The sequence below is a fragment of the Salvia splendens genome, chromosome 12, assembly GCF_004379255.2.
Source record: "Salvia splendens isolate huo1 chromosome 12, SspV2, whole genome shotgun sequence".
In the NCBI taxonomy this organism is placed as follows: Eukaryota; Viridiplantae; Streptophyta; class Magnoliopsida; order Lamiales; family Lamiaceae; genus Salvia; species Salvia splendens.
This window is the reverse complement of record NC_056043.1, coordinates 29,302,440-29,326,417: the sequence shown is the minus strand read 5'-3', so window position 1 is coordinate 29,326,417 and position 23,978 is coordinate 29,302,440. Positions and strand designations below refer to the sequence as shown.

General features: G+C 36.2%; 2 protein-coding genes across 2 annotated transcripts; both read left to right on the top strand.

The window, feature by feature from the left end:
* Positions 1-332: 332 nt before the first annotated feature.
* On the top strand, positions 333-2,815 carry LOC121757296 (cytochrome P450 736A117-like). The gene is made up of 2 exons (XM_042152833.1): positions 333-1,221; positions 2,040-2,815. The coding sequence occupies exons 1-2, from the start codon at positions 334-336 to the stop codon at positions 2,646-2,648; spliced, it is 1,497 nt and encodes a 498-aa protein (XP_042008767.1). The 5' UTR covers position 333; the 3' UTR covers positions 2,649-2,815.
* Positions 2,816-17,108: 14,293 nt separating this feature from the next.
* Positions 17,109-19,692, top strand: LOC121757373 (cytochrome P450 736A117-like). The gene is made up of 2 exons (XM_042152927.1): positions 17,109-18,034; positions 19,015-19,692. Exons 1-2 carry the CDS (start codon positions 17,147-17,149, stop codon positions 19,621-19,623), a joined length of 1,497 nt encoding a protein of 498 aa, XP_042008861.1. The 5' UTR covers positions 17,109-17,146; the 3' UTR covers positions 19,624-19,692.
* The last annotated feature ends 4,286 nt before the right edge of the window (positions 19,693-23,978 follow it).

Genomic DNA, 23,978 nt, shown 5'->3' with positions numbered 1-23,978 from the left:
GAGTTGTGAATAGTGTCATTTATTAGTTGCGGCCTGCAGGGTTAGAGGAGTTGGGGCCTGAGCCGCAACTGTAGAGGAATGATGACGTGGAGGGGACTTGGGGCCGGAAATGGGGACGAGGTTATTCATGCCCTTAGGTCAATGACTGTATAATAGGGACTTTACGGTCCTATCTACGGATCACGAACAACCAAGTTAGTACTGCCATATTTTTGTGATAATTATTTTGTTTGCGTAAATTAAAATCACCATTGGTCTACGGCGGAACTCTATATATATACACAAAACACCCATTTTAAAAGCCTCATCTCAATTTATTGACACACCTTACACATGGAGGAATTTCAACTAAATCTCTTTATTCCCATGGCTCTTCTCTCCCTCTTCTTGCTATGCTCCATTACCCGAATCTCCTTCAAATCCTCAAGCAAAAGAAAACTGCCCCCTTCACCACTAAAGCTACCCATAATCGGAAACCTACACCAACTCGGATCATCCCTTCCCCACCGCAGTCTCCACTCCTTAGCCAAAAAACACGGCCCTCTCATGCTCCTCCACTTCGGCAGCATCCCCGTCCTCATCGTCTCCTCCGCCGAATTCGCCCGTGAAATCATGGTGACTCACGACACCACCTTCGCCAACCGGCCCCGTTTCAAGGCAATGATGAAGCTGACCTACGGATGCAGAGACGTCTTGCTTTCGCCCTATGGCGAATACTGGAGGCGGCTGAGGAGCATCGTTGTTCTCCAGCTGCTGAGCAATACAAGGGTTCAATCTTACAGCGCGATCCGCGAAGAGGAAGCGTCAATTATTGTGAACAAGATTCGAGAATCTTCTGGCATTTCTCCGGTGGACTTGAGTGCGATGTTCGAGGGTTTTAGCAATGATGTGATCGGAAGGTCGGCTTTCGGAAGGAAGTTGAGCGATTCAGAAAATGGGAAGAAATTCTTGGATGCCATGGCGGATTTGGTGGAGCTTTTAGGGATGATTAATATAGGAGATTTTATAACGTGGCTTGGTTGGGTTGGGCGTGTTAATGGTGTTGATAAGAGACTTGAGGAGACTGCTGAAAAGATTGATCAAGTTATAGAAAGTGTGATTAAAGAATGGCTGCATGAGAAGGGTGTCAAGGAACAAAGTGGACAACATTTTTTGGAAATTTTGCTCGATATCTCTAAGGATGTCTCTATTGACCGAGATAGTCTCAAAGCGATAATTTTGGTAATATTTCTATCTTGTGCATTCTTCGATTCTCAATCTCACATTTTTTTTTTGCATTTACAAATTCAATTTCTTGTGATTTATTATATTTTAACACTATTATGACTGATCACTTTGTTGCGTTAAGTTTTAAAATTAACAGTGTATTTTTCATTATAATTTTTATTGCACCATTAACTTTGAATGACAAATCATAACTTTCAGAAATCACCACTATTTCACTATGATTTTTTCGAGAAAAGCTATATTGAGTTAGCATATATGTAAAATTTGGATAATATGGATGAATAGTGATACATATATGTACTAATATGACTATGTTTACGATTGAACGACGTAGTTTTGAGCCAACTTGCTCATCTTGACTCTCTCTCCACTTATTCATATCTTTCTCACCTACACGTTGGCACTTCTTGGTGTAAACTTTTCCGTTCGTCAACTCATCTGCAAATGACCCCAAATTTTGTTTTGAATAAAATAATTGAGAAGTTTTTGAATCTTCAAGGTTTATTGAAAACGCGGAAGAAGTATAAATGGCATATTCTTCGTGAGTTTATATATATACAATTAGTCATTTTAATAATAAGTGTTGATAGGTCCATTACATTATAGTGTTTCTTATAATTACTCATTATAGTAACAGTTGTTGATATGTCATTTTAGTAATAAGTGTTGATAGGTACATTATATTATAAATGTTTTTATAATTAGTCATTTTAGTAATAAGTGTTGATAGGTCTATTATTTTATAGTGTATGTCTATTATTTTATAGTGTATTTTTATTTTTATAATAATATAATAATTAATCATTTCGCAGGATGTATTTGTCGGTGGAACTGATACAATATCCACAGCTATGGAATGGACAATGTCAGAACTCTTACGACACCCCACAGTTATGAAAAAGTTGCAGCAGGAAGTAAGAGGCATACTCAAGCAGAAACAAGAGATAACAAATGATGATCTACAAAAAATGCATTACTTGAAGACTGTAATCAAGGAAGCTATGCGTTTACATCCACCACTCCCACTACTTGTGCCTAGGCTTGCAAGCAAAGATGTACAAGTGAAAGGTTTCGACATTTCTGCAGGAACACTCGTTATGATCAACACGTGGGCTATAGGAAGGGACCTCGTCTCATGGGACGAACCAGAAACGTTTAAGCCTGAGAGATTCTTGAATTCTTCTATAGACTTTAAGGGCCTAGATTTCGAGCTGATTCCGTTTGGGGGTGGACGAAGAGGATGCCCTGGGATCGCATTGGCTTCTGCTGGGATGGAGCTTCTTTTAGCTGATTTGGTTTGGAAATTCAACTGGAAATTGGCTAATGGTGTTGAACCGAAAGATTTGGACATGAGGGAGAGTCCCGGGATGACAGTTCATAGAGCTGTTCCACTTCTTGCACTTGCATCTCCCGCTACATGATTTGGAACACTATAGTAGTATATCATTGGCTGTTGTTGCAATGAAGTTTCAATCAATACAAGCATATATATGTAGATTTTAAGTATTCACAAGTTTTATGTGTGGTTTTTGTCAGAGGGCATGCAATGTTTGTAAGTTACAGAATAAAATTAGTACTATTGACGTGTGTTTCTCTTCTATATATGATTGGCTTTTTCCCATCTATATGAATGATGCTTCCTAACAAGGGCGTAGCTAGGAATTTATATTTTAAGTGACAAATATATAGTACTAGTATATAGGAAAATTTTACTATGTGGTAGTATTATTTATGAAGGGACATGTACTATTAGTTTGTATATATAACTGGAAATTATATTCACAGCAATAAATGATCAGAATGATCAGTATTATGTAGTGGATAAATCTGTATCATACTGCTCCACAATCTGTTTTGGAATACTTGAAATGATTATCTTAAAACTGATCAACAGATTACAGCTATGCTGCATACATGTTTGCATATTACTAGTTCATAACTATATTAGTACTCCGTTTTACGTATTATGTGTACAGTGATTACCATAATTCTTCATAAAAATTCTCGCTATACTGTCTACATATTGCAAATATTATAAGAATATAATGCATTATGCATATCAATGCCTTTCAGTATATAGCATTTGTTAAATATGTATAAGTACAATGATTTAAACGTCAATCTTCAGATCGCCATCTTCCTCATGATTAAATATCAAAAACTATTGCAGAAATCGACATCTTTCAAAACGAAAACAAGTAGAAAATCAAGCATATTGCATCAAATCAAATTGAAATAGAACATAAAATCAAGCAGATCGCATATCACCTTCACTGTCGTGTTCTAATAAATAGAATCTGATTTCAAAGATTTGCAAATTTCACATGAGAGAAATAATCAGATTTCTAGCGTCAAATGTGGATACAAAAATTTGAGAGAAGAGTATTCACGAAAGAGAGCAAAAACCTGTCTAGGTTAGTTTTTAGACACGAGTCAAAACCGTGAACAGAAAATTGAAGAACTCCTTGAAATGAGTCTAAACTTTCAATGATGATTGAAGAGCTCCTCGAAACGAGCCTAAACTTAATAAAGAAAAAACAACTCCTTGGTACTAATCTAAACTATCAATGATAAATTGAATAAGCTCTATGATACGAGCATAAACTGTCAATGAAAATTGAGGACTCCTGAATACGAGTATAACTATTTTATCAAAGTGAAGATCGTGCATGTTAAGTGTTGAAAAAAACTCGATACTCAACTTGAGGGGGGTGTTGGAACGGAGAAATCTATAAATTGGGGAAGAGGAAATCAAGAGATGAAGTTATAGCAAGAATAATGGAGGAAGTCAACTAAAGATTATGAAAAATTAAATCAAGATGATACTTGTAGAATTAGAATATATTTTCCATGTATAGCTAGAATTGGAGTCTATAAAAGGTTGTATAATCATTGAGAGAATTTATTCAAGTTTAATATAATGTAGTTGATAAAGCTTTCGTTTCTTTTATTTTCCGCATTTTACTTTTTAACGGGTATTCTATTATGGTTTGGGTCGAGACAGTCACCGATCTCAGAGATGGACGCTGCTCTCTAATATCATGTTAAATTAGAAAATATGGGTAAAATAAATATATTTTCATTGCTTGATGATTCTTATTACTGATAAAGTCCCCTTTAAATGGGATTTATAAAATAGTAATTATACAAGGAAAAAGAAAAAATCCATTATTGGAGTATCATAGAAATATTCTAATGAGATATGTTTCCTTTTCTACAATCATCAGTTAACAAAGTATACCGAATCCTGAAACGATCTAACAACGGCAACACTTCGTCTTCTGTAATGGACTTGATCTCTCCGGAGAGGCTGAAACGCATTATGATCGGCATGCACTTGGAAATGCGGGAATTTTTTGTGTCGATAGCCTTAATAATGCTAGTGTCAATGCTGCCTCGAACATTGTCGAGAGCCTCCTTTGACAGTCTCTCTACTTCCTTGAAGAGATTATCCTTTCTCTTTGACTTCCCAATGCCCTTCACCATGGTCTCGAGAGAATCTAGTGCCTCAACCATCTTCTCAATCTCAATTTTACATCGAGGTGAGAAGAGATCCTTATGCCCTTCCACCATCCCCTTCATTTTCCTGATAAATGTTGCCAAGTCAGCCTCTTCCCGTTGAAGATGGCTTGATCAACCAAGCCTTGTTGCATGAGAAAAGTGAAGATGTGCATGTGAAGAGTTTGCATGAAAGTCGTGCACGAGAAAAAGCAAGTGACAGCTCCCAACAAGCTGTCATCGCACGAGCCAACACCTCAAGAGCTCAGCTCGTGACTGTACCCATGCTCACAACTAAGATGCGGGACCATGAATGTACTTGGAGAGACGTGGTGCTAAAGGGATTAAAGAAGGAAGTAGATTAGCAGAGTTTGTTATGATTAACTTTGTAATCTTGCTTTAACTTGTACTAGATGTATTAGTGTAGAATTCTAGATGTTTCCTGTGCTACACATATGTAACAGCTCTTTGAGCATTTTGAGATCAAGGAATGAAACAGTGAAAACTTTCACTCGAATATGTTTAATCATACAACTCAGAGAACTTCCTTCTTCTATATGCATTTTATCGCTTTATTTCACTTCCATCTGATTACCGGATGTATGAGAGTGATACGAGTATTCTATCGTTATTAATTAGTTTAGATATATTAGGGATTTGCATATCTTTTCTTATATTTGTTTCTTGTTCCATAAGCTAATATTCTAGTATTATAAATAGGGATAGGTTGTTATCATTTTATTCAGTCAATCAATATATGAAATTATCATTCTTTTGGCTCAATTGAGTAGCAAACAAGAAACATCTCCTAAGGTTGCCGACGAGGCTGATCTCGCGCTCAACCGCCCCTTTTTGCCGTCCAAGTCACGACCCAACGTTGGGCGCTCGACAACGACGACATCTCGTTTCTTGATTTTGTGTGGAAATCGACGTTACGGATTTAGGTCCTTAACAACTGGTGCTTTCATCCAGAGCTCACCATGACTGGATCGGATGAACGTATACCGCCGACGGGGCTCCTCACCAGAGGCAACACGCATGTCCTCATCAGAGACTCTTCGCGCCGCGCGTCCACAAGCGCACGCGGCGACGATCGACCGCGATATCGGCGGCGCGATTTCCAGGCGGCCGCCGAGGCACTGCACGATGTGGCAGGAACAGCCGCGATTTCCTCCACCGGGTTGGAGAAGATCTTGGCGCGATTTGACATAATGGAACTCAGGCTGGAGAAGTTGGAAGCGCCGCTCATTCCCGAACCTGATCCCCCCGATTTCTCGGACGAACTTGATGACGGGGGGTATCACTCCCCGCGCGACGCTTGGGTGGCAGACGACGGTGTCCACCGGCCTTTCATCCACGGTCGTCGACGAGGCGCTGCCCATGCATTACATAGGCGCGACGACCATTTTCCGCAGCGGACCTTTCATCGGGCGCCGTACCGCGATCGCCCCGAGCCTCGGCACCGCATGTGTTGGGACAGGCCGCGGGACCGATATCTGGGGGATGTCAACACGAGTTTTCGGGGGTACCGCCACCCGACGTCTTGGGACTCACCCCTTCCTCGGCAAGATCACGGTACCCGTAGGACGGAGAGACCGAAAGAGCTTTCCATGAAGGCTCCTCACTTCGACGGATCGGAATCGACGAATTGGATTTCGAGGGTCGATTATTATTTCGACCACCTGGGGATGGCCGAGTCCGAACGCCTATACTATGTGGTCATGCTGTTTCGACCTCCGGCTGCAGAATGGATATTCAATTATCGTGAGAATAACCCAGTGGTGACGTGGAGGGAATTTTTGGAGGACGTGCGCCACAGATTTGATCCGCCAAAAAAGTGCATTCAGTTGCAAGTGTCAGATTACAAGCCACGGCCCCCGACCGGATGGCCTCTGCGACAACAACTGCCGCCCTTGCATCAGCCCACCTGTTGGGACCCACCGAAACAACAGGAATATTCATCACATGAGCCACCAACACATGTGGATCCCCTTGACCGTGGGTTTGTAAAATTCGGACCTTTGCCGCAGCCACCACTGCCGGATCGCTTTCGGAGTGAGGTAGATGAAGGCAGATGTTATGGAGAGGTCATTACGCACACGCATTCTCCAACACGAGACGGCGACGGGGAGCTGTGGGATTCAGAGGACTCCCAATTAGATGCAGAGCTTTGTGATTCAGAGAACTCCATATTAGAGGCACTAGCAAAGAAGCTCATGGATCGTGGCTTGCCTAGTGAGAATTGGGGATCTAGGGAAGGTAGAGATGGCAGACTTGAAGATCAACAAGTTCCATCTTTTGATGAAATCGACCAACCGTGCAGCCCCGATATGAGTAAAGAGACGGAGGAAGAGGCATTATTAGACGATGTAGAGGAGGTTGATTCCATTGAGGAAGTGAAGAAGGCTGTCGTTGCTCGAATGACGTCCCAAGATGTTATTGAGAATTGTTTGGGTGAAAAGGGATAGTTGCATGATAGTGATGTTGCAAGAATGTTTCAGCGACCGACATTGCTTGCCATCGATGCACGGATGGTCCCGCCACGAAATTACTCGGCATGTTTGGGAGTTCGTGGACGTGTTAACAAGCTTCACGTTTTAGCGCTGAATTTTGACGATTGTTTTGATCCTACCTTGATGATTTTTGATGGAGAAGGTGAAGTGACATGTCCAACTATTCGGTATGCGTTTGATCCAGGAGGAGACACCTCGCCAAGCTTTTGCTTTCAACTCTCGTCTTTGGTTCGTGGTTCCCACCTTGAGGACAAGGTGGATTTTAACCGTGTGGGAGTTGATACGAGTATTCTATCGTTATTAATTAGTTTAGATATATTAGGGATTTGCATATCTTTTCTTATATTTGTTTCTTGTTCCATAAGCTAATATTCTAGTATTATAAATAGGGATAGGTTGTTATCATTTTATTCAGTCAATCAATATATGAAATTATCATTCTTTTGGCTCAATTGAGTAGTAAACAAGAAACATCTCCTAAGGTTGCCGACGAGGCTGATCTCGCGCTCAACCGCCCCTTTTTGCCGTCCAAGTCACGACCCAACGTTGGGCGCTCGACAACGACGACATCTCGTTTCTTGATTTTGTGTGGAAATCGACGTTACGGATTTAGGTCCTTAACAGAGAGAGATAAAAAATGTTGTGTTGGTATTTATATATGTAGCTCTAAAACGAGATTTTGGGGTTGAGATGTTGTATTAGACAATATTTTGTGAATTATAAATCGATATATAATCGAGTTACAATGATCGATAATCGAGTTGCAATGAGATTTTGGAGTTTGAATACTAATTACACAATATTTGAGTTATAAATCGATTATTGAGTTACAATGAGATTTTAAAGTCTATTAGACAATATTCTGTTATTATAAATTGATTATCGATTTACAATGAAATTTTGGAGCTCGAATACTCTATTAAGACAATATTTTGTGTGTTATATGTATTAATAATAGAGCTACATTGAGATTTTGGATCAGATACACTATTCGACAGCATAATGTGCGTTATGCATGGATAATAGAGTTACAATAACATTTTATGGTGCGGATGTTGTGTTTAGAAAATATTTGATCACAATGAGATTTTGTGGTTCAGTTCAGATACATGTATTTATAAAATATTTTATGTGTTATGCTTCTATAATAGAGTTACAATAATATTATGGGGAGATCAGGGCATAGGTAATGGGGGAGATGGGGGTGCCATTCCATAAGGATCTCAATCGGGTCAGTCCAACGGGATGTCAATCGGGTCAGTTCAAAGGGTTTCAACTTTCAAGGCATACCACCTTGGATTGCCCTAACTTTAAACATTTGAGTGTTAGGATACTTCAATGTTGATTCAATACTAATTTCAAACCTTTTGTTTTAGAATTTTCTAATTTAGTAATCCCTCCGTCCCTATGTAGATAAGTCGTATTCCTTTTTTAGTTGTTTCACTATAACCAATTTATTTATTTTTTTTGTGCAAAAAACAACCTATTTCTTCTCTGTTACCTTATTCTTCTCTTCATATCTCTACTTTTTTTTCCTTTCATACTTTATTCTCTCTTCACTTAACTCATTTTGAACATAATTTCTTAATCTCGTACTGAAAAGAAACGTCTCTACTACAAAAGGATGGAGGAAGTATCTATTATTATATTAATAAAATCTAACATAAATATTAAATATAAAATGGAAGGTTAAAGTTTTTTATATTTATACTAGGGAAGTGATCAATTGCTAACTCATCATTTAATTGCTAACTGCAACTAATTTAAACCATATGATTTTAGAAATCTTGTGGTCTACAATTTGCCATGTGTAATTTCGTTTTTCATTTTTTTAATATTAAAAAGATAATAGCAACTATTAAATTTAGGGTTTAGAAACACAATGTCAATACAGTGTATGAAATACATCAACACAAAGACAATGACAATGTCAATACAATTTCATATTGGCATTGTACAAGCATTGTATTGACATATTATGTGATGTGTATTGATATAAAGCTGTTAATGAAATTTATGAAAATTTTGTCAAATTTTGACATCGAAACATATGCATGTTGGATCTCGTTGGAATCCTTATAAAATTATCTTTAATTTGATATATGTTATACTAAAAAATAATTTAAATCGAGATAGCTATATGCATTTAAAGTTTTAGGATATTTTTCAAAAGTTAGTTATTACTAATTCATTGTTAATTGACATCAATACCCTTCATTGTTAATTGACATTAATACCCTAATTGATACTTCCTATGTCCCATTAGAAATGTAACGTTTTCCTTTTTGGTCTGTCCCATTAAAAATGAAACGTTTCTAAAAATGGAAACAATACTCTCTCTACTTTTTTTCTCTTTTACTTTACTCTCTCTTCATTAACTCACAAAACAACACTACATAAAATTCCGTGCCGAAAAGCAATTGTTGCATATTTAATGGGACGGGGGGAGTATTTTTTGTGCATGATATTGATACTCAAGGGTTGAATGATCTTGACCTTTAATTTGAAAATATAATGGCTATCATTTAATTGTAGTTAGCAATTTAAATATGAGTTAGCAATATAAAATAACCCATACTATTTATATATAAAAAAAATATTAATGATATATCGAAATAGTTGCCACACAAGATGGAACAATAGATATTTTTACACCTAGTTCCAACCCCATCGGGCCAGATCATTGGTTTCAGGTCCGCCTACTCGGGATTGCAGGATATTTTTTTAATTATCAACCAATTTATAAAATAAAAAATAAAATAACATTATAAATAACAAAATGACTTCATTAAAATTCTTAAAAATTATGTTAATCAAAATGACGAACTTCAATACTGGAATATGTTGGTGCGCGTTCAAACTTCTTCAATGGCTTGGAGCGGACACATGTTTGTTCTTCTCCCAACAAAGCAGGGGTGTCATACACCACGTAGAGAGGTGCAGCTCGCACCCCATGCCTAGCCTGAATAGCCATCTAAATTTAAAGGATTAGAGTTGGTAATTTCTATACCGATAAAATTAAAAACTGTCTAAAATGACTCCTAGATACGAGCAAAAAAGACTGTCTAATACGAGCAAAAATTATTTAAGATGGCTTCTAGATACGAGCAAAAACTGTCTAAGATGGCTCCTAGATACGAGCAAAAACTATTTAAGATGACTTCTAGATACAAGCAAAAACTATCTAAGGTGTGTTTGGGAACACGAAATTGGAGGTGTGGAATTGAAATTGGAGCCTTCAATTCTAAATCCAATGTTTGACACCACAAAAATGTTTGGATTTGGAATTGAATTACAATTCCACAATTTGAATTTCATATCAAAGGTAGAAAATTGGAATTCCAAATAGTCATAAAATTAGATAAATTAACTATATAGGATTTTGATCAAAACAAGTATCCCATTAAATCAAGAAATACAGACTGCATTTAGACCATTGGATTAGGCGAGTTAATCTTATGATTAGAAGATGTTATGGCTTTAATTATTTTTCAAGTATTATTATTTTAATCACTTCAAATACTAGAGGTTACTCTTCCATCCGGCTGTTATTGCAATCCCTATAATCATGCACATTTCTCTTCCAACAAATGTTAGCGTGATTTTGGAGTTAACATTCATCATCTTCAACTCCTGCGTATTTTCCATCTTCTTCAACCGATCTCCCATTAATATTCCAGTATACTTCTTTTCATGAAGATTTATTATATTCAATCAATTAGTTTTCTGATTAATCGGTGTTGTTAATATCGTTGTACACTCCGTCGGTGTTTCTTTCATCGGTAATTTCTGTTTTTATCATTCTCTCATTTCGTAATTAACTTCCTCAGTCGTTTATCATTGTTAAATCTGTAAATTCACTTTCTTAATTTCCTCTAATTATGTTTCATGATTTTGTAACTTCATTTGTTGGTTTTTTTCCCATAGATTTTTGTAAATCTATTAAATTCACTTTCTTAATGGAAACCGTAACGCATACTACTTCACTTGGTTACAATTAATCATCCTCCTATGATGTTTTAGAGAATATAGGTTATGTTTTTAATTATTTTCGTTATAGTTTTCGTCCTTTCTGTCGGGCTTTGTTGGGAATTGCGACAAATTCAAAGAGAAAGAAAAGCGACCGTCTAGAAGAAATTCTGAAGTTTGATACCATGTATTCTCTTTTTTGAAGTAACATCATTTTAAGTTTTTTATTGGACTCCACTCTATTTGCATTGTCAGGTTGTTTGAAACTCAGTTCGTTCAGATTTGTATGAGGCATCCTGGTACTCGGTAGTTTTATGTAATGACTCGAATATCGGATTATTATGACCCAATTTACCCATAAGTTTACATGACCCAAATATTCGTTTAGTATGACCCAAAGAATGGATGATGTTTGGGTTATTGTTTGTGTATTCTTCGGCCGTATTAATATTGGGTTTTTTAATATGTCAAAAACACGAGAATAATCTTGTATTTTACTTCAGTTTGTTTGATACGAACATTTCGATCAGATTTGTGTGACGCATTCTGGTACTCCTTAGTGTTATATAATGACCCAAATGTTTATTTATTATGACACAAATTAGCCATACGATGCTATGACCCAAATATTCATTTATTATGACCCAATGTATGAATTCTCAGATACTATTATTTTTTTGCCTGATTATGCTCATAATGACTCTTACATGCATATATTATGACATGAACTGCTAATTTACATAATCATTTTTTTCTCACAAGTTGCTTAGTTACTGTACAAAAATTCCCACAGCAAATTAATAATTTTATTTTTATCTTTTTTGCTCAAAATGACTCTAACATGTATGAAGTATGACATAGAGTCATCTTATACAGTGTTTTTACTTTTCAGAAGAGATCAAACAACCATCATAATTTACCTTGGTCATAGAGTCAGAAAAATAATTCATATTAAAATCTAATTTGAAGAAACAATAAAATCCAATGTCATTTTAAAGTATCACCCATTGATGAAATAAAATGTTTGAAAATCCATACGATAAATACGCACATAATTATATCAATGAAACATACTTTAAATCCAAAATTTATGACATGGCCATTACAGAAGCTCTTAAGCTTGCTATCATCTTTTTAACGTCGATCTTCATCTTCTTGTTGTCCGTTGCATAATGTTTGGCTGTCGATGTTTTATTGGAAATGGACCTGTGATTATTTTTGGTCAACTTCAACACAATAGTTTTTGCTCTTAAATACTGAAGCACACCCTTATATGTAGTCGATAGTCCACAATTCCAATGGCCTTCTCTCACCCATGTTGACTTCCATCTGAGAAAATAAACGCTGCAGACATTTATGACTTAAAAGTGATACAAACATGACCTAATTCATATATTTCACTTATGACATAAAAGTGATACAAACATGACCTAATTCATATATTGCTACTACATAACCCATAAAACTATTCCAATGCTAATCAGTGACCATTACATTTATTTTAGGTGAATCCAAATTGAATGCAACTTATAGAAACAATAACAATTTGTAAACATGACACAAAACTGTTACATATATGACCTAATACGTTTCTTGTATATGAAATGAAATTCTGAGAGACATTCTTAGTTTTTTTCTGTAAATCTATTACCTTTTAAAGTATTGGATCCATCAATTGTGGGAGCCTTAATAGATTTCTTTCCGATTTCTGGTGTTGCCATTTCCTTTCTGACTGTGTTGTAGATTAAATGCCAGCAGTTATTAATAAAAATTATTTTTCCAAGAAATTTAACTAAACCCACATTTAAGGTCATGTTACCCATTTCCAACAAAAAATATTAAAGTTCAGTAAGTACCTTTTTCAGGACCATTCATATTTGTTTAGGCCTCGCCATTGCCATCAATGATTCCCTCTGAATTGTTCTTCAAAGTTCGCCAACCAGATTGAGCGGCTATTCGAAACACAACCAAGGTTAGAAAATTAGGGCAAAATTTAAAATCCCAAATCTAGGCGGCCAAATACCATTTTTCGGAGGTTGGTTTTGTGATTCTTTCTAGCTCACCTTCATCCTTTCATAAACTTGTGGATAGCGAATAAAAATGCCAGAAATCGTGAATCAATTTTGACCCAAAAAATAAAAATATAAGTTATTAGAAAGTTTTATTAACCTTTACCATCCACGATCCCTGCTCCGGCAGAGCGAGTGGTCGTCGATGCTAAAGAAGCGTCGCTGTTGAGAGATATCGCCGATTTCGCTGAAGCGTGTGAAATAAATTACTAGGGTTTTTTTGGTTTAGGAGTGAATGATTTTGTGATGTTTGCTTTGAAGAAATGATAAACCTTTTCTATCTCTCATCTAATATCTAGCGTAGGAAATGAAAATGCATTTTGCTGTCAATATTAATAAATCCCATAAAATCTGCCCACTAAAACGGTAGTTGACGGTTCCATTGATTTGTTGTACCGAAAATGCCCTCTTTATGACCGAAATTTCGTTTGTCATGACACAAACGAAATGAATTATACAATAAATCGTGGCCCTTAATTACTAAATCCGATGGTTGATATTTGGGTTGTATGTTGTTACTTAGAGGGATTTTTTTATAGATTAAAACCATATATATCCACAACACACACTATACACATTTCACACACTTCGCACACTACACCCACTACACAAATTTCACACATTTTACACACTTCACACACTAAACTCATTTCATACACTTCACACACTAAACCCACTACACACATTTCACACCCTTCGCACACTACACCCACTACACATGTTTCACACATTTTACACACTTCACACACTACACTCATTTCACACACTTAACACACTAAACCCACTACATAAATTTCACACATTACATATACTTCATACACTACACGCACTTCACATATTTCACACACACTACACACGCTTCACACACTGCACACATTTCACACAATACACACAATACATGCATTTCACACACTACACACATTTCACACACTACACACATTTCACACATTTCACACACTACACACAATACATGCACTACACACAATACATACATTTCACACAATACACACACTTCACACACTACACACATTTCACATACTACACACAATACACAACACACATTTCACACACTACACACAATACACAACACACATTTCACACACTACACATATTTCACACATTTCACACACTATACACAATACATGCACTACATACACTACACATATTTCACACATTTCACACACTACACACACTATACACAATACATGCACTACATACACTACACACATTTCACACAATACACACACTTCACACACTACACACAATTCACACACTACACACAATACATGCACTGCACACACTACACATATTTCACACAGTACTACACACATTTTACACACTACACACAATGTGTGCAGTTTGTGTGTGTTGTGTATAATGTGTGTATTTTGTGTATATTGTATAATGTGTGTATTTTGTGTATATTGTATAAAGTGTGTGTATTTTGAGTACTGTGTGAAATATGTGTAGTATGTGTAGTATGTGTAGTGTGCGTAGTGCGTGAAATGTGTGTAGTGTGCGTAGTGCATGTATTGTGTGTAGTGTGTGTAGTTTGTGAAATGGTGTGTGAAGTATGTGAGGTGTGTGCAGTGCGTGAATTGGGTGTTGTGTGTGTACTGTGTGAAGTGCGTGTAGTGTGTGAAATTTTTGTTTAGTGTGTGTATGTTGTGTATAGTGTGTGTGTGTGTGTGTATTTTGTGTGTAGTGTGTGTGCACAAATTCTTCAAATTCAATTCCATATCAGTTACTTCATTTTACCAAACATAGGATTTGGAATTGAATTAGAATCTAATTCCTTCCAATTCAATTCCATAGAATTCCAATTCCAATTCTGTGAACCAAACGGAGTCTAAGATCTTTCCTGAATACGAGCTAAAACTGTTTAAGATGGCTCCTTAATAAAAGTGCTCTATGGGATATATTTGGTTTTTTCGTCCTCACAGAAATGACCTATTACTTATTTAGAAAATAATTCCGATATCTAATTATCTTTTCTCTCTTTTATTTTATTTTTTTCTCTTATTTTAGAATATTCAATTATGTCTCTCTTACTTTATTTATCTTTTTATTTTAAATTACAAAAAATATTTTCTCTTTTAACTTAATTTTTTTTAAATAAGAATGCATAAAATCTAGTAGCAACTTAGAAGGGGATTAAGTTCTTAAAATAAGAGTACTTAAAGATTAACGGCATGCATTTGAGTTCCTATTTTAGATACCACACCAACCTTTTATATCCAGTAGAGTGGGCTTGGCCCAATGGACCCAAGGCAAAGTCTTGTTTTCGAATACCAGTCCCAACTTGGTTTTGGACACCAGAACAATTTGCGGCCTCTGTTTTTTACCAATCCTCCTAAATTAACTGGATTAGATCATGTTAAAATTTGACAATTTTAATTCAGCAATAGTATAATGCAATAATAGAAAATTAATTAGAATTACCCCAATTATATCTATATCTTATATGCAAATAGCTGCCAAAATCACAAATTAAGGTAGTAGGATTATTTTCTAATTTTTTTTACATAAACTTAAAATTGATTGCAAAAATCATACTCAATGAATTGTGTTACTTTCTATATCACGTTTCTCAGCTATGAATCAATATTAATTACGTGTCATTTTGATTATCCTGTGTGGACTTGAGTCGATGCTAGATGTACCATTGTTAGATTAGATTGTCGTTGTTTTATTTATCGTTTTTCTTTTCTAACTGCATTTTTGCAAATAAATATTAGTATCATTAATTAAAGTCAAGTTTGTACTCTCTCCGGTCTCTATTAAATGCCAAATAATTTCTTAATTGTACAGATCCTAATAAATGTCTTATTACCCTTTCACAAATTTTTATAAGTAGAGCCTATATTCTATAAAATCATTTTACTCATAATTATTACTATAAAACTAATATTATGTTTCACATTTCACTTATTTTTTTTCTACTCATTTTATTTAACAAAATTGAATCATTTTTAAAAATCCGTACGAGTCAGTATGAGACTTTTATGGGGGCGGAGGGATAAAGTATATATCAAATTGATTTATATCTTTTGATTTCGACATTTCTGCATGACAATCTGGTCTATAGGGACAAATGAAGATATTGTTAACATCAGAAAATATATTACTCAATATAATATGACATTATTTAAGATGATTACAATTTTACTGATGATTTGTTTTATAATTCCTTGACTATTTTTACAGGAAGAATTTGAGGTGTCACACGATATAGTTAATAAAGTACGTGATTCTCGTGGTAGGGTAGCGAGTAGCGATTCTCTGCAGTTTATTTATTTTTTAATCTGAATTAATTTCATTTTTTAATCTTTCTACTAGTTATCAAAGTATTTAATAATATTCCATATTAAAGTATACTCCTCTCTTCAATCCAACGAAGTCGATGTGTATATTTTCGGTAAGGACATAAATGTATTGACCGTGATATTTATTAGTAGTAATTTTTAATGATATCAAAATAAGAAATTTGAATTATAATACTAAGACTTTTTCGCAAAATTGTTTTTTACTTCTTTTGGTTAGACAGTTTTTATCACTCCCGCAATTCCATTAAAAATGACTTACTTTCCTTTTTGATTTATCACAACCAATATGATCCATTATTAAAAGTAGAAACATCATTATCTTTACTTTGTTCTCTTTCTCTTACTTTATTTATTATATCAGCTAGACACACAAAACTCTGGCATCACTAATCACTATCACACTCCCACATTTTATGATAATTGCATAAATTAAAATCATCTTTGGTCTACGGCGGAGCTATATATCCCAAACACACATTATATACTCAGACAAACAACTACTCCATTTTAAAAGCCTCATCTCAATTCGTGACACACCTTACACATGGAGGAATTTCAACTAAATCCCTTAATTCCCATGGCTCTTCTCTCCCTCTTCTTGCTATACTCCATTACCCGAATCTCCTTCAAATCCTCAAGCAAAAGAAAACTGCCCCCTTCACCACTAAAGCTACCCATAATCGGAAACCTACACCAACTCGGATCATCCCTTCCCCACCGCAGTCTCCACTCCTTAGCCAAAAAACACGGCCCTCTCATGCTCCTCCACTTCGGCAGCGTCCCCGTCCTCATCGTCTCCTCCGCCGAATTCGCCCGTGAAATCATGATCACTCACGACACCACCTTCGCCAACCGCCCCCGCTTCAAGGCCATGATGAAGCTGACCTACGGATGCAGAGACGTCTTGCTTTCGCCCTATGGCGAATACTGGAGGCGGCTGAGGAGCATCGTTGTTCTCCAGCTGCTGAGCAACAAAAGGGTTCAATCTTACAGCGCGATCCGCGAAGAGGAAGCGTCAATTATTGTGAACAAGATTCGAGAATCTTCTGGTATTTCTCCGGTGGACTTGAGTGCGATGTTCGAGGGTTTTAGCAATGATGTGATCGGAAGGTCGGCTTTCGGAAGGAAGTTGAGCGATTCAGAAAATGGGAAGAATTTCTTGGATGCCATGGCGGATTTGGCGGAGCTTTTAGGGATGATTAATATAGGAGATTTTATACCGTGGCTTGGTTGGATTGGGCGTGTTAATGGTGCTGATAAGAGACTTGAGGAGACTGCTGAAAAGATTGATCAAGTTATAGAAAGTGTGATTAAAGAATGGCTGCATGAGAAGGGTCTCGAGGAACAAAGTGGACAACATTTTTTGGATATTTTGCTCGATATCTCTAAGGATGTCTCTATTGACCGAGATAGTCTCAAAGCGATAATTTTGGTAATATTTCTATCTTGTGCATTCTTCGATTCTCAATCTCACTTTTTTTTTTTGCATTTACAAATTCAATTTCTTGTGATTTATTATATTTTAACACTATTATGACTGATCACTTTGTTGTGTTAATTTTTTAAATTAACGGTGGATTTTTCATTATCATCTTTACTGCATAATTCAAAATTTGAATGACAAATCATGAACATTTAGAAATCGCCACTATCTCACTATGATTTATTTCGAGAAAAGTGATATTGAGTTAGCGTATATTTAAAATTTGGATAATACTGATGAATAGTGATATAGAGGTGTGATCAATTGCTAATTTTCTTAAGTTGCTAACTCTGCCAACTCACCAACGCAGTGTATTAAAAACGTCAACACGATGACATTAAAATGTCAACATATAAAATTTTTGACATTTCAATATATTGTGTTGATAATTTAATGTCATCGTGTTGACATTTTTAATACACTCTGTTGATGAGTTAGCAGAGTTAGGAACTTAAAAAGTTAGCAATATAACGCAGCGCGAGTGATACATATACGTACTAATAAGACGATGTGTAAGATGTAACGATGTCGTTTTGAGCCAACTTGCTCATCTTGACTCTCTCTCCACTTATTCATATCTTTCTCACCTACACGTTGGCACTTCTTGGTGTAAACTTTTCTGTTCGTCAACTCATCTGCAAATGACCCCAAATTTTGTTTTGAATAAAATAATTGAGAAGTTTTGAATCTTCAAGGTTTATTAAAAATGCGGAAGAAGTATAAATGACGTATTCTTCGTGAGTTTGTATATATACAATTAGTCATTTTAATAATAAGTGTTGATAGGTCCATTACATTATAGTGTCTCTTATAATTACCCATTATAGTAATAGTTGTTGATATGTCATTTTAGTAATAAGTGTTGATAGGTACATTATATTATAAATGCTTTTTATAATTAGCCATTTTAATAATTAATCATTTCGCAGGATGTATTCGTCGGTGGAACTGATACAATATCCACAGCTATGGAATGGACAATGTCAGAACTCTTACAAAACCCCGCAGTTATGAAAAAGTTGCAGCACGAAGTAAGAGGTATACTCAAGCAGAAACAAGAGATAACAAATGATGATCTACAAAAAATGCATTACTTGAAGGTTGTGATCAAGGAAGCTATGCGTTTACATCCACCACTCCCACTACTTGTGCCTAGGCTTGCAATCAAAGATGTACAAGTGAAAGGTTTCGACATTTCTGCAGGAACAATCGTTATGATCAACGCGTGGGCTATAGGAAGGGACCTCGTCTCATGGGACGAACCAGAAACGTTTAAGCCTGAGAGATTCTTGAATTCTTCTATAGACTTTAAGGGCCTAGATTTCGAGCTGATTCCGTTTGGGGGTGGACGAAGAGGATGCCCTGGGATCGCATTGGCTTCTGCTGGGATGGAGCTTCTTTTAGCTGATCTGGTTCGGAAATTCGATTGGAAATTGGCTAATGGTGTTGAACCGAAAGATTTGGACATGAGGGAGAGTCCCGGGATGACAGTCCATAGAGCTGTTCCTCTTCTTGCACTTGCATCTCCCGCTACATGATTTGGAACACAATATATATCATTGGCTTTTGTTACAATGAAGTTTCAATCAATACATCATAATTATATATGTAGAGTTTGAGTATTCACAAGTGTTACTTGTGGTTTTTATGATGTGTGTTAGATACAGAATTAAAGTGGAGTACTATTTACATAGTACTCCTTCCGTCCTCTATTAAGTGTCCTATTGGTTTTAGCACATGTATTAAGAAATGTAAAGAAAATTTAATTGAATAAGTTAGTGTAATATTTGTCAATACATATGCATAAATTAGTTTTATAATAAAAAGTGAGTGGAATAAGTTGGTGGAATATCAATTTGTACTCGTTAGAGGATTTGAGTTTAACCAATTGCTTCACGAGATCCAAAACTTCAACTTTACTTCCCAAGTTTCAGACACGAAGACTACCTCAAGCGCGGATACACTGCCCTCAATGGTAATTCTTGGTTGAATTTTGAAAAAGAAAATAAATTTATTTCATTTCTAGATTTATTGTTTAATTATTAATCAAGCATGCTATGTGCTATATTTTTAATTTTTGGGAGAGTGTGAGATAAGAACTTAATAGTGAAATCACGAAAAATAGAAATCCAACAATAGACGCCGACAACGACATGTGTCATAATGACTTGAAATTTGCTGGTAGTGTAGACCAAGTCTCGTTCCATTATAATTAAAGCAAATATATGGATGATGATTCGGCTGAGGTATCTCAAGATTACAGCAGCTATTGTCCTAGACAAAAAATACAAAGACAAAGAAGGGCAGAACCTCCCTAAGTTAGATAGATTGGTGCGCCAGAATTTTGCACAGAGGTCGTGGGTATCATAACATCTCCCATTAATGCCCCATTCAAGCTATTAAACTTTGCTACCTTTCGATTACTGCGATGGTACACTGGCCAAGGCTTTGGCTGGTAAGTTTTAGGGGTATCACATCTGAAGTTAAGTTGTAGAGGCTTCCCTCAAGAATTGTTTCCAGTCATATCTCAAGTGGATGGCACTTGAAGATGTGAGTTCAAGTAGTAGAGTACGACGAAAACGAGCCGAAAACAGTATTTATGTCAGAATAACTTGAAATTTGCATGGTGCTTGTGAATAGAACGCTTAGGTAACAAAGCCATAAAACCCATACGTCCGTCGTTTCTTTGAGGAGTACTCCTTAACAAAATCCTTCTGCATTTATATGTTGCTAGGCTTTAGTGATTCTTGATGTGTGTGCATTTTGCAAGCACAGAGGTTCAGTCAATAAGCACAAAAATGAATGGTCATTTGACCAATTTAATTGTTTAGAGAGGAAAAGTGAAGGATTGGAATGAGAACAAAGATGATACAAGTTTTCTGGTTACCCTCAAGTGAAGACTCCATCATTTTGAATAGAAGTTCCTCCTTAGCTTTATTAATGCAGAAGTCACGCATTAGAGCCTCAACCTGGCATATTTTCACTTGTTCGAGTATCATCTTTTCGCAATTAACATACCCTTATTGATACGACCATGGAAGCCGTGCAACTGCAGCTGGCTTCAACCAGTATTCGTCCTATCTAGATGACGTCCAAAAGCTCTGAAACTGCTACAATGTCTTCACTTTTGAAAGAGCTTCGCATGGGTATCTCACATGCCTCAATCGGAGTCCGGTGGAGGGAGTTATGGCTGTTTTACGGAAGGCGCGCAGTGCAGAAACAGTCACCCGGGCGGGTGACTTTCGGCCACCAAAGGCAACCCGGACGGGTGACAAGGCCAAGGCAGAAGCGAACCAGGGGACTTCCACCCGGACGGGTGGATCAAGGACACTGAGTCCACCTGGGCGGGTGATTCACGCAGAGGCTAATTTTGTGGGCATTTTCTTAGAATTTGGGCCTAAACTATAAATAGCCATTTTTCTCATTTTATTAGCAGTTGATTGTTGAATTTGTGGCTTGTGAGCTTTGTTCTCTCTTGAGAGAGTTTCCCCTTTGGGGGTTTTATCTAATTCCTAGTTTTCTAGGTTGCTTGTTCCTCAATTGCTAGTTCAAGTATGGTTTCCAGCAATTGCTAGTTCAAGTATGATCAAGTATAGGTATGCATCAAAGGGCTTGTGAATTCCTTTGAGTAGTGGAGCCATTAGTTAAATCTAGTATGTTGAAGATTGCTTAGAGTGTTTTCTCTATCAATGGATTTAGCTAATATCAAATTCAATTTTCTTCGTCTCTTGTCTCCCATCAAATCCTTTTGGATCTAGTTTTTGAAGGCTAGTTCCACCCTATCCTTTATTGTTTTTGTGTAGCAATTGAAGATCAAACATCATCAAGGGTATAAATCTTGGGTTAATAGATCATAATCAATATGGATCCTTATCCCTTATCGACCAAATGATTTACAATTTTCTTAGCTCATTGGCTCGTTCGGGGGTATGAACTATTTTGAAATCCATAGTGGCTTAATGTTGAAGTTGGAATGCCATAATCTTTAGGAAACAATCCTATATATAGCAAACACATTTTCTGATGATACATATTATTTCAGATTCTCTCGTCTCCAAAAAAGAAAAAATGAGTACTCAAAAAGAATGAAAAGCTTATTAAGAACGAGAGCATCACCCGGCAAGAAAAAGGAAGTGGCCGTCTTAGATTAACAAACCCTTAGCCCATTTATTTTGAGAACGAATGCTGCATTTTTGCCCTTTTTCGTTTCTCAAATACCTCTGGCGGACTGGAACTCATTCCTATAAACATTGGCCAAGTTACCGTAAATCCCCAACTTCTTAAGGTTTTTAGCCTTTTTGGAGACGACCTTTGTGCAAGATTCCGGCGCCAATCTCTCTAATGTATGATGCTTCTCCCCTGCCTTGCCTTTCCATTTATTGTCTAGGACAATATCTGCTTTAGTCTTGAGATACCTTAGCCGAATCATCATCCATATATTTGGTTTCATTATAATGGAACCAGCCCTGGTCTCCACTACAAGAGATTGTAGGTTCCATAGCTGCACGAGTGGTTCCAGAAGAATTTTGAGAGATTCGATATACAAGGTGAGGTAATCTAAGATGAAGTAGCTCAGTGACCTTTCTTGGAAATTTGTCGAATATGATGGACTTGGAGGGAAGTTGTCCACTGGCATTTTTGTGGCTCCAGATTGAGAGGTTCCTCGCTGAAACACAACAGCGAGCGGATGTTGGGGTTTTCAGGGAGGAGCTCAGAGGGATCAAACTGAAAGCAAAGACGATTAATCAATGCTCCTGTTGGCTTCGATTCTTTTATCTCTGGATATAAGTTCAGCTCCACTGACTTGGTTATGCAGAAAGCACGTCTTAACTTCACCACTGAAAACTATTTTGTCAGCCATCACTAAGAACCTGCCAATAAGATCGTTCAGCTTCTGGGAAGCGGTTTCCTTCATGCTCTTTCCTTCGGTAGGGAGTATAAACCCTTCAGCAGTCCACTAAAAGGTAAGACTCCCAACCCAGATCTCCTGCTCTTCTATGAATTATGATCATAAAGAATGCTTTTTTTAATTTAAGATTATAAAATAATTCTTTGATTCCATAAATATTTTAAAATATTATATAATATTAATAAAATCAATTTTAATGTGATATCCTTTGTTATAAATATCTATAATAGAAATAATTCTTTGATAATAAATATGAAAATATATCATACTCTCTCTGTCTCATTATAAGTGAAGCGTATTCCTTTTTAGGCTGTCCCACTATAAGCGAGACATTTCCTTTCATAGCAAAAAAAAAACACTCTATCTACTCTCTTACTTTATCATCTCTCATACTTTTTCTCTCTATTTTTTTCACTCCTAAAAACTTGTGCCCAAAAGAAATATCTCATATGTAATGAGATGGAAGGAATATAATATTAATTAAATATGTGCTATACTCTAAAAAATCTATTCAATAATTAATTTTTCTCATCATCCATTTCTTACGTGTTGCTTAATATATTGCTCGCGTTCGAGCTATTTCCGTGTCATTAGCACTGAAGACTGAACACACTCCAACACATTTAGTTTTGAGCCCCCAACTGTTAATATTCTGGCTCCGCCAGTGAATATCACGCAATTATTCAAAGTATTAATTTTTCCATGACCATCAAAGTTGGTAAATAATCAATGAAAATGATTTTATCATTCGAAATCTAACTGGTTAAAATTTATTCTAGTATTGTTTCAAAATTTTAGCACTCTTTGAAAATAAATTAATCGAGTATAATAACTACTGAATATGGAATATTTTAAATATATGCAATAAATTAAATTAAAATTATGGGTAATCTCAATTTGCATGAGGTATTAATTATGATAGTATCACTAATTAATAGGGATGTCCGAAACCCGTGAAGGATTGGGATTGAAATTTTCTTACCC

What these genes read in the sequence shown, in the direction of transcription:
- LOC121757296 (XM_042152833.1), top strand. Translation starts at nt 334, where the DNA reads ATGGAGGAATTTCAACTAAATCTCTTTATTCCCATGGCTCTTCTCTCC. An exon ending in GTCTCAAAGCGATAATTTTG is followed by an intron (nt 1,222 to 2,039) that starts GTAATATTTCTA and finishes ATCATTTCGCAG; the next exon opens with GATGTATTTGTCGGTGGAAC.
- LOC121757373 (XM_042152927.1), top strand. Translation starts at nt 17,147, where the DNA reads ATGGAGGAATTTCAACTAAATCCCTTAATTCCCATGGCTCTTCTCTCC. An exon ending in GTCTCAAAGCGATAATTTTG is followed by an intron (nt 18,035 to 19,014) that starts GTAATATTTCTA and finishes ATCATTTCGCAG; the next exon opens with GATGTATTCGTCGGTGGAAC.